A 15,000-nucleotide genomic window follows, 5' to 3' on the forward strand; every position below is an offset into this window, starting at 1 on the left:
ACATCGAGCTGCCTCATGTCCAGGGGGTGTACATCGAGCTGCCTCATGTCCAGGGGGTGTACATCGAGCTGCCTCATGTCCAGGGGGTGTACATCGAGCTGCCTCATGTCCAGGGGGTGTACATCGAGCTGCCTCATGTCCAGGGGGTGTACATCGAGCTGCCTCATGTCCAGGGGGTGTACATCGAGCTGCCTCATGTCCAGGGGGTGTACATCGAGCTGCCTCATGTCCAGGGGGTGTACATCGAGCTGCCTCATGTCCAGGGGGTGTACATCGAGCTGCCTCGCGCGGCTACCTCAAAACACAGTCAGTCAGTCAGTCAGTGACTCAGTCAGTACATTCGGTGGAACTGCTCAGCCTGGATTCCTAACCTATTCCAGACTAACCTATAAGTAAAGTATGCTCAAACGGTTACATCTATTGTAACTCCCTCCTTACTGGCCTACCGGCGTGCGCATGCACTTAAGCCCCTCCAACTGATCCAAAACTCTCCTCCCTTCTGGCTCCAAAACTATGGAATGCACTTCCCATTACCATCAGAACTGCAGCCTCACTCCCAGTCCCAACCTTCCGCCGTAGTCTGAAAACCCACCTCTTCCGTAGCACTTGCCATAGCACTTTCCCTAGCCCTGACGACCTTATAGTCGTATGCAAAGGCCCAACTTTAGATATAAAGTATACATGCATAGTTTCATTATATAGATATTCCACTGTTACGTTCTTAGCTTACGTATGATTCATGATAACTACTTTTTTATAATGTGATGTATCGCCATGCTTTTTGTTCTTGCTTAATGTAAGTCACTCTGGATGAGCGTCTGCTAAATGCCTAAATTGTAAATTGTAATCTAACTATTATTTTTCTGTATTTTAGCTTCCCGTCACTAGGCAACGCTTTCTTCCATGGTGTGACGTCGTGGAAATCCGGCTTTAGAGGCTCAGATTGAGGTGATACGGGGTGAGGGACGAGCTCAGGAGTTTAGGAGCTTAATAAATAACTATCGCGACCTCCCGGTTAGCATATTAGCATTTCTATCGCTAGATCAGGTGACCCGACTATGGCACGAAAATGGCCGATTACTACTTCCGTTTCACGGGGTCTTCTTCTCCTTTTTCGTGCATTCGTTTTCATGAAAATCCAGACACTTGCCTGAGAAGAATCCTCCGAATCCACTGGCCTAACACAATCAGCAACCTGGACCTGTGGCAGCGAACAGGGGCGACTGTGGCTCAAGAGGTAGAGCAGGTCGTCCAATGATCCATGGGTCGGTGGTTCGAATCCCGGCTCCTCCTGTCTACATGTCGAAGTGTCCTTGGGCAAGACACTGAACCCCAAATTGCTCCCGATGTGCGCAATCGGTGTATGAATGTGTGTATGAATGGGTGAATGTAATGCACAATCTATGTAAAGCGCCTTGGATAAAGGCGCTATATAAATGCACCATTTACCATTTATTTACCAACACGCCAACACCCTGTGGAAGAAGAAATTCTCCAAAGACGCGGGCGATGGATTGGCCACACCCTTCGCAAGCCTTCATCTAGTATCACAAGATACGCCCTGTTCTGGAACCCACAAGGGAGAAGGAAAACGGGGAAGACCAAGAAACACCTGGTGGCGTGACCTGGATGCAGATGTGAAGAGATCTGGCCATACATGGGGACAGCTGTAGAAAATGGCCCAGGACCGGTCCGGGATGCCTGGAGAGCTCTTGTTCGTGGCCTATGCCCAAGGTTGGGCGATAGGCGTAAGTAAGTAAGAAAGTGAGTCGGCACTGCTGCCACCGTGTCGCAGTCAATGGTGGCATGGATTCTGTTAACCCCAGTACAACTACAGTATAAGTAAAGTAAGTAGCCTTGCCGAGCCATGAGGCCCATAGGGCAGGAGCCTATCTCCTGTTTCTGTAGTGTGAGGCAGCTTGATGTACAAGTACACCCCCTGGACATGACGCTAGTATGTCGAGTGTCAAGCAGGGAGGCACTGGGTCCCATGTTTACAGTATTTGGTATGACCCGGCCGGGGATTGAACCCCGACCTCCCAGTCTCAGGGCGGACACTCTAACCACAAGGCCACTGAGCTGGTTTTACAACTACAGTATGCTTACCCCTAAAGGGTTAGACCTGACCTATGGGCCTCATGGTGCAGCAAGACTTACTTTACTTACTTACGTTAAATAAATAAAGAAACCCACTTAAACCTTCACTCACCAGAATCCCCAAAGGGGTCTAAGCTGCCCTCCTTTTCCTCCTCTGTGCCAAATAGCTTTGCGGTAAAATAGCATGTCTAGTACAAACTTGGCTATTCTTTTCGCCAAATACCCGTCCCCCTCCCAACCCAGAACATTCTGCCAAAAGAAATGTTCTCTCTCCATCCCACCATGTCTCAGTTCGATAAGCAAACAGCAGGTACAGAAAAACACACACAACTTCAAACACATTTAAACTGCATACTGTTCAAAGCAGCCACAGCATTTTACAGCACGCACTGCAATACTGGACTCCAGAGAGAGAGAGAGAGAGAGAGAGAGAGAGAGAGAGAGAGAGAGAGACACACACACACACACACACACACACACACACACACACACACACACACACACACACACACACACACACACGGAAAGGTAGAAATAGAGACAGGGAGAGAGAGAGACTGAATGAGAGAGAGACTAGACTGAAATCTAGTCATATTGAGTATGACAAATTTCTTTTAACTCAAAATGTGAGCAAGATATTCAGCCCAATCAGAGTTACTTTAGGGAAAGAACTAGGCCTTTCCAAGGACTAGAGGGGCCGCCTCAAACTAGAGCTGGAAACCGATTGGTACAAAGATACACAGCTACTGTACTGATAGCTAAATATGAACGCAGTGCAACTTTAGGTCCCCCAGCGGTATTGCGGCTGTTCCATACTCCAAACATACATAGGGACATATTAGGAACACACGTGGGCCAGTCATCGAAGCGGTGTGCACCGCTCAAAATAATCAACACCGCAAAGTTATAGAAACGCCTTGTTGTCCCTGTCTGACTCTGCATATAAGCGGTCCATATTCATCTCCGCAAAAAAGGTCGGATTACTGTAATTAACTGTAATGTAATTTGAGGGACTCGTCCCTAAATGACTGCTGGAAGAGACTGGGTTCTTACTGGAACACATCACTCCCGTTACTGCACTTAGAATCACATCATTGGCTCATGATTCAATATGGGATATTGATTTAAAATGATTACTTTATACAGCTGCTTAATGGTTTAAGCTCCTGAACACGTCTGTGACGTCCGCCGACTAGTAACAAATCAGACCTCTTGACTTGGATAATAAGAATCTGGATCCGGGACGGCCCGTATACTGTGATTCCGGCATCCTGTTACTCTGACTGCGTGGCTTGGCGTGCCGTTAAGGGTTAGGCCCTTTGAGGACCCCCTCTAAAACGAGATGAGACATCTCAAGGGGATTATCCTTTCAATAAAGGTATATAGGGTTAGGTTTACTACCAAAGGAGCACAAACCCAAATCAATATCGTCTAGAAGACTTTGTTTGCCTCTAAAAGTACCTTCTTTAATAACCATTTTTAAATTATTTTACCTGTACAAAGTTATTATAAGCGGCATATATGTATACAAAATGACCGTTAGGGTCAGGGGTAAATGGTGCATTTATATAGCGCCTTTATCCAAGGCGCTTTACAGAGATTGTGCATTATATTCACCCATTCACACACCGATGGCAGCGGAAACCATGCAAGGCACCAACCAGCACATCGGGAGCAATTAGTCTTGCTCAAGGACACTTCGACAGTAACTCTGGGGGAGCCCGGGTTTGAACTGGCAACCTTGTGGTTACCATCCAGGCACTCTACCCCTGAACCACCGCCGCCCCGTAGTAATGCGGGCGAGGTGGACGAATGCCACGTGGGCGTAAAGTGCCGTCGGCACCTGTAGATCACTATATCGTTGCTGTTGAGCAGAAACCTTAACTTTCTGTTTTTTCTTACATTAACGCCCTACATACTACAGACATGCAAAAGCTTGTAGATGAAGCTTGTAGATAAGACAGTTTGAAGCTTGAAGCTTGTAGATAAGACAGTTTGAAGCTTGAAGCTTGAAGCTTGTAGATAAGACAGTTTGAAGCTTGAAGCTTGAAGCTTGTAGATAAGACAGTTTGAAGCTTGAAGCTTGTAGATAAGACAGTTTGAAGCTTGAAGCTTGAAGCTTGTAGATAAGACAGTTTGAAGCTTGAAGCTTGAAGCTTGTAGATAAGACAGTTTTGGACATAATAATGTGAGGTGTCTCTAACCCTTTTTGGGGGCGGGAACCCCTTTTGGTGTTAGCATTATGTTGTGCTTTAGCTATTGAAAAATAGCAGATCTACAAGCTCATAGCGCGCCACCGAGTGGCGCGCTACGAGCTTGTAGGTCTGCTATTTTTGAAAAATCGAAGAACGACTGACATAGAAACATAGCTTTTTCAGAAAACTGTCAGGATGTAGAAGACATTTTTAGAATCTGATCTCAGGTCAAAATGGGCTAAGTTAACGGTACGGTCTAGTTTAAAGTAGTTTCTGACCTGAGAGAAGCAGCGGCGAAACTCTGTGGGTCGCCCCGAGCAGGTGTGCTGCCGCGGCGCCGTCTCTCCCGCCTGGTGGAGGTGGGGGGGAGGGGGGTGGGGCTCCGTGCGGTGCAGGGGGGAGGAGAACGGAGGGGGAGGCACGCCGTCGGGCGAGGAGGAGGACGAGTCGGAAGAGTATGGGTGAGAGGAAGAGGAGGAAGGGGGAGGGGCATGCCCCCTTGGAGGGGGCGGGGGGGCGGCGACGGAGTGCCAGTCAAAAGTGCGGCGCGCCGCTGCCGCAGAGGCCGCTCCTCGAGAGGAAGGGGGAGGGAATGGGGGCGGGGCTCGCTGCTCCCTCTCCCTCGCTCGCCCGCTCGACGGAGACGGGCCGGCGGACTCCTCTGTCTTCGCCTCCTCCTGCTGCTGCCCTCTGTCTTTGTTTCTGCCTTCGTCCTCCCCTCCTCCCCCTCCTCCTCCTCCTCCTCCTCCGGTCTCCCGGATGTTCCCTCCTCCTTCTCCTTCGGCTCCGCCTCCCACTGGGGCTGTCATGATTACAACATAATCATCAGTCAGTTAGTTGTCACGCAAATGTTAGTTAGTTAGTTAGTTTCATTTATTGTCTACGCGTGGACATTTGTCTTCGGTCTCAACAACAGTAAAAAACAGTTACAACAACACGATTAACGATTTAAATGTGTTTTTTTGCCATTGAACATTTGGAACATAAATAATAAGAAGACTAGGAATATATATTTTTTTCCTTTTTAACACCCAAACCACACCAAAGGGTTGAGACGGAACGAGAGGGTTTTAGCGTTGGTCCCAGCAGTGTGATAATGTCCTGTTGCACGTCGACCCAAGTGATTCAACTGGTTCCAATGGCCCAAACCACACCAATGGGTCGCCATGCGTCTACTCCATTATGACAATTATGCTACAATAACTGCGATTATCTCAAATAATCGCGATCGGGCCGATGATGTAATCATTGAGACAGGCGTACGTAACGTACCTCCCATAGGCGCGGCGTCACTGCCGTCCTGGTTAGCGGCGGCGGGTGCCCCAGTGGGCGTGTCTTCGTCGACGGTGCCGTTGGCGGTGTGCCTGGTCTGACGGTGCAGCGGCAGGGAGAAGGGAACCCGACCGTAACCGAACTGACCCGGCCGGATGGGAGACCTGGGAGAGACACGCACGCAAACGCACGCACGCACACACGCACACACACACACACTGTTAACACTTTTACTGCTCTAGATCTCTGTATATAATTGTTTGATATCGGAGCGTCTGTTGCACAACATCAAAAAAGCATTTGTGGTTTTTGGCTTTTATCTCATTGTTTGTGTCCGATAGGTTGTTGCCTTGGCTCCATGTGTGGTCCCTGGTCACATACCTGTATGCTGTCTGATGACCTTATACTTCTGTTTCTGTTTCTACCACTGTTTATTATGCCTCTGTGTGTTGTTTACTGTTGTTTGTGCTGTTGAGTTGACACAATGTTCTGTACAGCAGTGGTTCCCAAACCTTTTCATGTCAAGGACATAAGAGAAGATGTTGATGGCTCTAGCAGTGATTCTCAACCTGTTTAATTTCAAGGACCCCCAGTTTGACCTGCATTAGGCACCATAGAACCATAAGGGTCCATTTGGTTCCTAACTATCATTTATCTGGGGACCCCCTGGAACTCCCTCAAGGACCCCACTTTGGGAATGGGAACCACTGCTGTACAGCGCTTACTAAAACAAACGTTTTTTTTCTTAGTTTTTTTGTATTGCTCTATAAATAAACTTGATTTGATGTGAATCGACTGGGCACAACAAAACAGTTGTGGCGTGATTTACACTTTGTTATATGGCAGTGTTATGTGCCGGAAAATAGCGGATCTTTAAAAACGCGGAATTTGATCTGATGGATCTGCTATTTTCGGTCCACAAAGCCGTCGTACAATGTAGCCTAAATGAAAGCATTAGAGAGATTGAGACACTACTTTGTCCAGACTGCAGGCAGATTCTAATCGCCTCTTAAATCTGATCTTTACGACTGACTGTGACTGTCCGCACACTGCACACATTTGAAAATTGATCATAATTGTATACTCAGACATTGTCAAACTACATATCGGTTGTGGTGGCAGTGATTGTCATGATGACACATGAAGCTTGAGAGACACATTGTGATGCAATAGGCCTATCTCACAGCCCGTTTTTCACGCCCACTTCCGGTAAATAGTGGTGACTTTAACATGAGCATTTACACGTTTTTTTCTCTGGAGAATCTAAGTACATTTTCTAATGTAAGAATGTGACAGACCAATATTATTATGAAGCAAACAATATGGTAAATCAGCTCGAACAGATAGAACAAACCTTACCTTGAGAAAACAAAAGTTGTAGACTTCTTAAATTACCTCTGTTAACATGAAGCGTCTATGGAGTGACGTCACGCTATCACCACTAACCCCGAAAGGGGGCGTATTAAGGGGGGCGGGGAAATTCTGTGAGATAGGCTTATTGAGCTGCGAGTGTGAACACAGCTCGAGACACGCAAAAGACAAGACGGGCAGAGTCAGAAAACAACTTAATGACCAGTTTGACACAAACGATGAATGATCGACAGTGTCTGTGTGTGTGTGTGGGCGCGCGCCTAGTGTGTGACTGCGTGTGCATGCATGTGTGTTTTTTTAGATGGGTGTGAGTGAGTGGGCGTGTGTGCATGTGGGTAGGCGCGCGCGTGTGTGTGTGTGTGTGTGTGTGTGTGTGTGTGTGTGTGTGTGTGACTGCGTGTGCATGTGTGTGTTTTTAGATGGCGTGAGTGGACGTGTGTGTGTGTGCATGCCTGTGAGTGTGTGTGTCTGTATAGGGCGTGTGCATGGGCGTGTGTCTGTCTGTCTGTATGTGCCTGTGTATGACCGTGTGCGTGCGTGCGCATGCGCCCATGTGTGTGCGAGTGTACACCGTACCGTATATGCGTTTGTCATGTAAAATAAAGCTCAGTTTCTCTGTATGACCAGTGCGTATCGGAGGGCAGGGTTTATTACAACACTACCCAATGACTCACAAGCAACATCACGTCCCACGTCGCCACGGCAACGCACCAACACTGTCCACAAACAAAACAAACTGAAACTCTCTCTATTAACAGCAGCTGTAAACAAACCACTACACTAAGCTACACTCACCAAGTATATAAAAGCACACTGCTTCTCAATGTGGGTGGGGTCCGTCCGGGGACCACCACACTGCTTCTCAATGTGGGTGAGGTCCATCCGGGGACCACCACACTGCTTCTCAATGTGGGTGAGGTCCATCCGGGGACCACCACACTGCTTCTCAATGTGGGTGGGGTCCATCCGGGGACCACCACACTGCTTCTCAATGTGGGTGAGGTCCATCCGGGGACCACCAGGGGTCCATCAAGGGACCACCAGGGGTCTGGAACTATCAAAGTGTACAAATGGAACCAACCAAACGGACCCTTACAGGTCTGCAACTCTGAGAGTGTACAGTTGGAATTGGTTGATTGATTGATTGATTGATTGGTGTATTTAGACAGAAATGTAAAACAGCAACAGAGTACAGTCAAACACTTGGGGCTCCATTTTCGTCACCGCTAAACCCCTTCAACTCAATCACTAAACTTCTTTGCCTTTTTTTACTATTTTGAAAAACATTTTTGAATAGTTCAACGACAGTTCAACGATTTTTGTTTGTCCCAACCCGACCCCATGGTGTGGTTTGGGCTTCACGGGTCTATAATCCGGAGGGCGTACAGACGTACACTGTCAGATGTACACAGATGTATAATATCTGTACTCTCTCAAGAGTTGAATAAACACAGATAACCCATTGTACACTTTCTGAGTCCCTGTGACTAATTTAATACTAGGAGTTTTAATACGAGGAGTTTTCAACAGATAGAATGAGCAATTAAGCTGTCATTCCTTACATTCCTCACCTATCAACTCAATCAACCTCGTTGGTCCTGCTCCAATCAGATCAGTTGATGTGACATATTAGTCACAGAGTTGACATATAGTCCCTTGTGTGACCCCCATGTGCTCTGAGTTCAGGTCATCCCACCATGACCACCTCCACGACACCGCCCTATCGACAGGGGGCGGGCTCCAGAAGAGACTACTTTACTTGCAACCGTTTGGTTGCAAGGTGTTGCATGGCGACCCATTGGTGTCGTTTGGGCTACCACTTAAACCATTATTTTATACTATTCAAAAAAATAGCAGATATACAAGCTCATAGCTCACTTCGTGCCGCACTTAGAGCTTGTAGATCTGTTTTTGAAAAGATCACAAAAATTAGTGCAAATCTTTGAATATTAGTTTTTTTTAACTCAAATCTTTGCTTCTGGGGGGTCCCTGGAACAAAGCACTTTGAGATGGGGGGGGGGGGGAGTCAGCAGCCAAATACATATACAGTAATTGTGGGGGTCCTTGACATGTAAGCTCAGTGGCCTTGTGGATAGTAGTGTCTGCCCTGAGACTGGGAGGTCAGGGTTCAATCCCCGGCCGGGTCATACCAAAGACTCTAAAATGGGACCCAGTGCCTCCCTGCTTGACACTCAGCATCAAGGGTTGGGATTGGGGGTAAAGTCCCTGCGACATACTAGCGTCATGTCTAGGGGGTGTACTTGTACATCAAGCTGCCTCACGCTACAGAAACAGGAGATAGGCTCCTGTCCTATGGGCCCCATGGCTACAGAAACAGGAGATAGGCTCCTGTCCTATGGGCCCCATGGCTACAGAAACAGGAGATAGGCTCCTGTCCTATGGCCTCATGGCTACAGAAACAGGAGATAGGCTCCTGTCCTATGGCCTCATGGCTACAGAAACAGGAGATAGGCTCCTGTCCTATGGGCCTCATGGCTACAGAAACAGGAGATAGGCTCCTGTCCTATGGGCCTCATGGCTACAGAAACAGGAGATAGGCTCCTGTCCTATGGGCCTCATGGCTACAGAAACAGGAGATAGGCTCCTGTCCTATGGGCCTCATGGCTACAGAAACAGGAGATAGGCTCCTGTCCTATGGGCCTCATGGCTACAGAAACAAGAGATATGCTGCTGTCCTATGGGCCTCATGGCTACAGAAACAGGAGATAGGCTCCTGTCCTATGGGCCTCATGGCTACAGAAACAGGCGATAGGCTCCTGTCCTATGGGCCTCATGGCTACAGAAACAGGAGATAGGCTCCTGTCCTATGGGCCTCATGGCTCGGCAAGGCTTACTACTTGACATGAAAAAGTTTGAGCACCACTGACACCACTCATAAAACGGAGAATCAGCATAAGGTCTTAACGGGTTAAGTTGAACTAGTAAAAATAAAGCAAGGGCTCGCTACTCACTTTAAGATGCTCCAAACTTTATTTAGCGACCTTACGGTCTTTGTCAAGTATAAGTATCCTATTATACTTGACAAAGACCGTAAGGTCGAAACGTCGTATTTTTTGCCTGCCTGTCGCTAAATAAAGTTTGGAGCATCTTAAAGTGAGTTGCGAGGCCCTGCTTTATTTTTATTGCTTACTGTTTCTACAGTTTTGGCTGTGCACCAATGGAGGATGTGTGTTACTTTTCTTAACGCACGTAAGTTGAACTATAGTGTCATGTCCAGGCAGGCGGAGGGTGTACTTATTGGGGGATGCACTGGCCCTATGGCTACTTACTTAGGGTGTACTTATAGGGGGATGTACTGGCCCTATGGCTACTTACTTAGGGTGTACTTATTGGGGGACTGGCCCTATGGCTACTTACTTAGGAGGGTGTACTTATAGGGGGATGCACTGGCCCTATGGCTACTTACTTAGGGTGTACTTATTGGGGGATGTACTGGCCCTATGGCTACTTACTTAGGGTGTACTTATTGGGGGACTGGCCCTGTGGCTACTTACTTAGGCCTATACTTACACTCTGGGGGAGTTTACAGACCCGTAAAAGGGTCCATGTTTTGGACCGGGACCAGACGTTGTTGTTGTGAGAGCAGATTATGTCAGCCTCTGTGTGCTGTGGGTGGAGAAGAGGCTGATAAAAAGGAGAGTGCTGCTCATCACCTACGTTGATAAGAATGCATGATGACATCATCACCTACGTTGATAAGAATGCATGATGACATCATCAGAAGCTCTTTCTCCCACCATATCAATCATCTGCCTCCGTGCTAGCCAGTGATTGGCTAACACTGGGGGGAAGCATCGGCGCCATACTCAACGGCTAGTACTTGAGACGAGTCAAAGTATAGATTCTCCTGGTCAAATATTGCTCAACTAAAATATTTTTTGAGTAGTCCAAATTCGACTATAAAGTGCTTGAGTACTTGAGTAAAAAAATAATAATTCAAAAGTACATGCTATTGACATACAACGTGCAACGTTTTAATATGCATTGCTGTGTTGAAATGCAAAGCATAAAAAATACGCTATTATGCTCACAAGGCATTAGGCACATGCAGATAGGCAAATATAGGGCTCGAATGGTTAATTCATAATCGCTTTTTGTTTTGTTTGTATATTTGCTATTTATTTGGTTATCGATTATGTTTTATGTTGACATAAAGTATTGTTGTTGTTTTATTATATCATTTATTTAGATAGTCGTATTCTGCTTGTCCACTTAATGCTAAGGGTGTTATTTAGACAGCATGTTGTTTAGACGGATGCTAGGTTAGATGTTTACCTGGTGTCCTAGTAACCGTGTTTACAGGCCGTTGACCTGGGATCACGCTTTTACTCTGATCTTGCACATTAAGTCACTCTGCATAAAGGAGTGTGAGAAATGCCAAAATACATTCTTACACAATAACTCAATGGTTCTCAAAATATGTCATGCAGAGGAGCCCTATATTGATATATATCCCTGCTGTTTTTAAAACAATGCAATACTGCCTCATCAAAGTTTGGGGCTCCAATGGTTTTGTCCGAACTAAGCTTTTTAACAATGAGTTATCAGTGTAAGATGACCTTTGCTTGAAGCCAGATGTGTGTCAGTGGAAATTAACTACAGTATGAAGACCATGAGATACGTTTGAAGAAAGACACTTTATAATGTATGGTGAAACACACGTCTGGTTGCTGTAAGGCAGAAACCTTGTATCTCCATATTTTATTTTTTTGGGTGCACAAAAGTAGTGAAAGTAGCCGATCTACAAGCTCACAATGGGTTCGCGGCGAGACATGTTGTCAGCTTGTAGATCAGCTATTTTTAAATATTTTTTAAACCAATAGCCAAAATAAAAGCAACCGTTTTGGACATACAAGGCTTCCAACCGACAGGCAGCGACGGCTTTCTAAATCGTCCAATCCCATCTCACCTCCTGGAGTTCAGCCCCTCCCTTCTGGTCCCGCCTCCAGCTCCTCCTCCCGGCCTCTGTTGTGAGCCCGGATTGGTCGGTCTGCGGGTGATGCGCGTGGGCTGGTTGTATCCGTGCGCCGTGCCGCTGCGGTGATAGGGTGACCGGTACACGGACACAGCAGGGTCCTGATTGGCTGCCGGGGACGAGAAGTCCGGCTGGTAAAAGCGCCGCGAGGGATGATTGGCGGCCGCCCCCGCCCCCCCCGGCAATAAAGGCCCGCCTCCTTCTCCTCCTCCTCCTCCGATTGGATCAGTCCGGTACAGAGGCAGTCCTCCCGGGCTGCGATTGGTGGACACCGGAGGGGGGTGGTAATAGGAGGGGGGGCGGGAGTAGGGGCGGGAGGAGGCGGCGGGGGGGAAATAACCCCCCCAGTTGGGAGGGGCATGGGAGAGGGGAGGAGTCTGTGGTGGCGGAAGGGGCGGGGCGTTGCAGTCTCTGGTCCTCTGGGACACGCCCACTCCGCACGTCTGAGTGCACTCTGACCACGCCCCCCACTGAGACCACACCCCCTCGACGGGCTCCGCCCTAAACACCTGCCTGGTCCTCCGCCCTGCAGCCCCCTGGACACGCACACGCACACGCACACACACACACACACACACACACACACACACACACGGGGGGGGGGGGGGGGAACACGACATTGTAAATATTCAAACAGCATCACGAGGATTTATTTAATCATTAGTGACCAAAATTGTTTTGGAGGTTTCCTTGGTTTTTACGACAACATGAAGTAGAAAATCTTGGCACAAGTCATTAGTCAAGTCATCTTTTTATTTATAGAGCGTGTTCTAACACAGCAGGGGGGTTTGGACCCCGAGCGCTTTCTCTGACGGAGGATTACATGTGATATCACCACGATAAATCATGAGACTGCAAAGACAGTGGAGGAAAGTAACATTAACCGGGGCTGTCTTCGGGTCATAGATAGCCACATGCGGCCCCCACCTTCACTTTTAAACCCATTTAGAAAATCCTGACAGTTTTCTGAAAAACCTCATGTGTCTGTATCAGTGGCGCTCAATATTTCATGTCAAGGACCCCCAAATATATATATGTAATTGGCCGCCGACCCCCATCTGAAAATATGTTGTTCCAGGGACCTTCCAGAAGCAAAGATTTGAGTTAAAAATTTTCGTTCTGAAAGAATATATTCAAAGACTTGCGCCACATTTTCACGATTTTTCCAAAATAGCAGACCTACAAGCTCGTAGCACGGCACTCGGTGCCGCGCTATGAGCTTGAGCTATGAGCTATTTTTCAATAGCTAAAGTATAACGTAATGCTTAAAACACCAAAAGGGGTTCCCGTACAGAGTGGGTTAACCGGGGCTGTCTTCAGGGTCATAGACTATAGCAGGGGCCACATGCGGCCCCCACCTTCACTTAATGTGGCCCTCAGGTTAATATCAGAATACTGATATATTATTGATTTCAGCTGTTGCAATTCTATAAGAAAAAGTCCTTCTGCACACCTACAATGGAGTGAATGGACAGGTGCGTCGGATAACTGGAACTGAGAAGTAGAGAAAAAATAATCCCACACACTGTCTTCACTTGAGTTAGATTTATTGAGCAACGTTTCGGTAGTCAGACCTTCATCAGGCAACATGCCTGATGAAAAATAGCAGATCTACAAGCTCGTAGCGCTGCACCGAGTGGCGCGCTACGAGCTTGTAGGTCTGCTATTTTGGAAAAATCGTGAAAATGTGGCGCAAATCTTTGAATATATTCTTTCAGAACGAACATTTTTAACTCAAATCTTTGCTTCTGGAAGGTCCCTGGAACAACATATTTTCATCAGGCAACATGCCTGATGAAGGTCCGACCGAAAATGTTGCTCAACAAATCTAAACTCAAGTGAAGACAGCTGTTACAATTCCAAACAGGCCAACATGACCCGTCACCCGCATCTATGTTAGTAGCTTAGTATTAAAATGTTACTGTATTTTTTTTTATGTCCAATGTATTTGTTAACCCATTTTAGGCGGGAACCCCTTTTTGGTGTTTTAAGCATTACGTTATACGTTAGCTATTGAAAAATAGCAGATCTACAAGCTCATAGCGCGCCACCGAGTGGCGCGCTACAAGCTTGTAGGTCTGCTATTTTAAAAAAAACGTGAAAATGCGGCACAAATCTTTGAAAATGTAACATATATTCTTTCAGACTTTTTTATTTATTTCGACGTCAGGCCTAAATGGGTCAACTCCATGAAGTTAACATAAGTATAACTAAATGCATTTGAAATAATTAAATATAAAAAATACTTTTCAGGATTCCAATTCAAAAATAGCAAAATAATTATTCTCTGTACTTTTGCTGAAGTAAAAAATAATGAACACATGGACTTTCTACTTACTAACAGAGTGAGTCACAGTAGTGCTCTCTCTGCCAACCTCTGACTAACAGAGTGAGTGACCTATCACAGTAGTGCTCTCGTAGTGCTCTCTCTGCCAACCTCTGACTAACTCCGGGGGGTCAAACAGACCTCTAGGAAAACGTGACGCGTGTCCTTTCTTAATAACAGAGGTTATGAAAGTCGCGTGTGGTAATATTCAGAGGAACAGGTCGCAACCGCAGGAGGATGTTGTAATATTATTTCCACAAGAAGAAACGCTCGGCTCAGCAAAAAAAGAAAGGAAAAAAGAAAAAAAACTATAAAGCGGCCATTGCTCAACGCGAGGCGAGTGGAGGAAGTTGACCGAGCATTCCTTCGGTCACTTCTGAGAAAGCGGGTTAATACTGGTGGATTATTATTCGCCCAGGAAGTATACCAACGCCGTCAGCCAACCGTGACGCTCTCTTCTAGAAGCAGTGGTTCTCAAAGTGGGGTCCTCGAGAAGGGTTCAAGAGGGTTCAGGAAATAAGTGACAAAAATGTGTGCCATTTTTCAGAGGTTATGAACGTTCTGTCGTGCTGGCGCTTACGTGGTTAACCCATTTAGACCTGAGATCAGATTCTACAAATGTCTTCTAAATCTTGACAGTTTTCACCAAAAGGGGTTCCCGCCCAGAAAGGGTCCTCATTTTTGCTGGGACCACTGCAATAGTTGTGGTTTCAACCCGTTTCGTGTGGAAATAATTTGAGGAA

At 46.9% G+C, this 15,000-nt stretch overlaps 1 protein-coding gene across 1 annotated transcript in view; it reads right to left on the reverse strand.

Annotated features, from left to right (window-relative positions):
* The window catches only part of adamtsl4 (ADAMTS-like 4), a 67,021-nt gene that overhangs the window by 26,500 nt on the left and 25,521 nt on the right, over positions 1–15,000 (reverse strand). The window contains 3 exon segments of the mRNA XM_079503816.1: positions 4,546–5,094; positions 5,565–5,728; positions 11,866–12,467. Coding sequence (XP_079359942.1) covers positions 4,546–5,094; positions 5,565–5,728; positions 11,866–12,467 — 1,315 coding nt within the window.

This window comes from Electrona antarctica (assembly GCF_951216825.1).
Source record: "Electrona antarctica genome assembly, chromosome: 6".
Classification (NCBI taxonomy): Eukaryota; Metazoa; Chordata; class Actinopteri; order Myctophiformes; family Myctophidae; genus Electrona; species Electrona antarctica.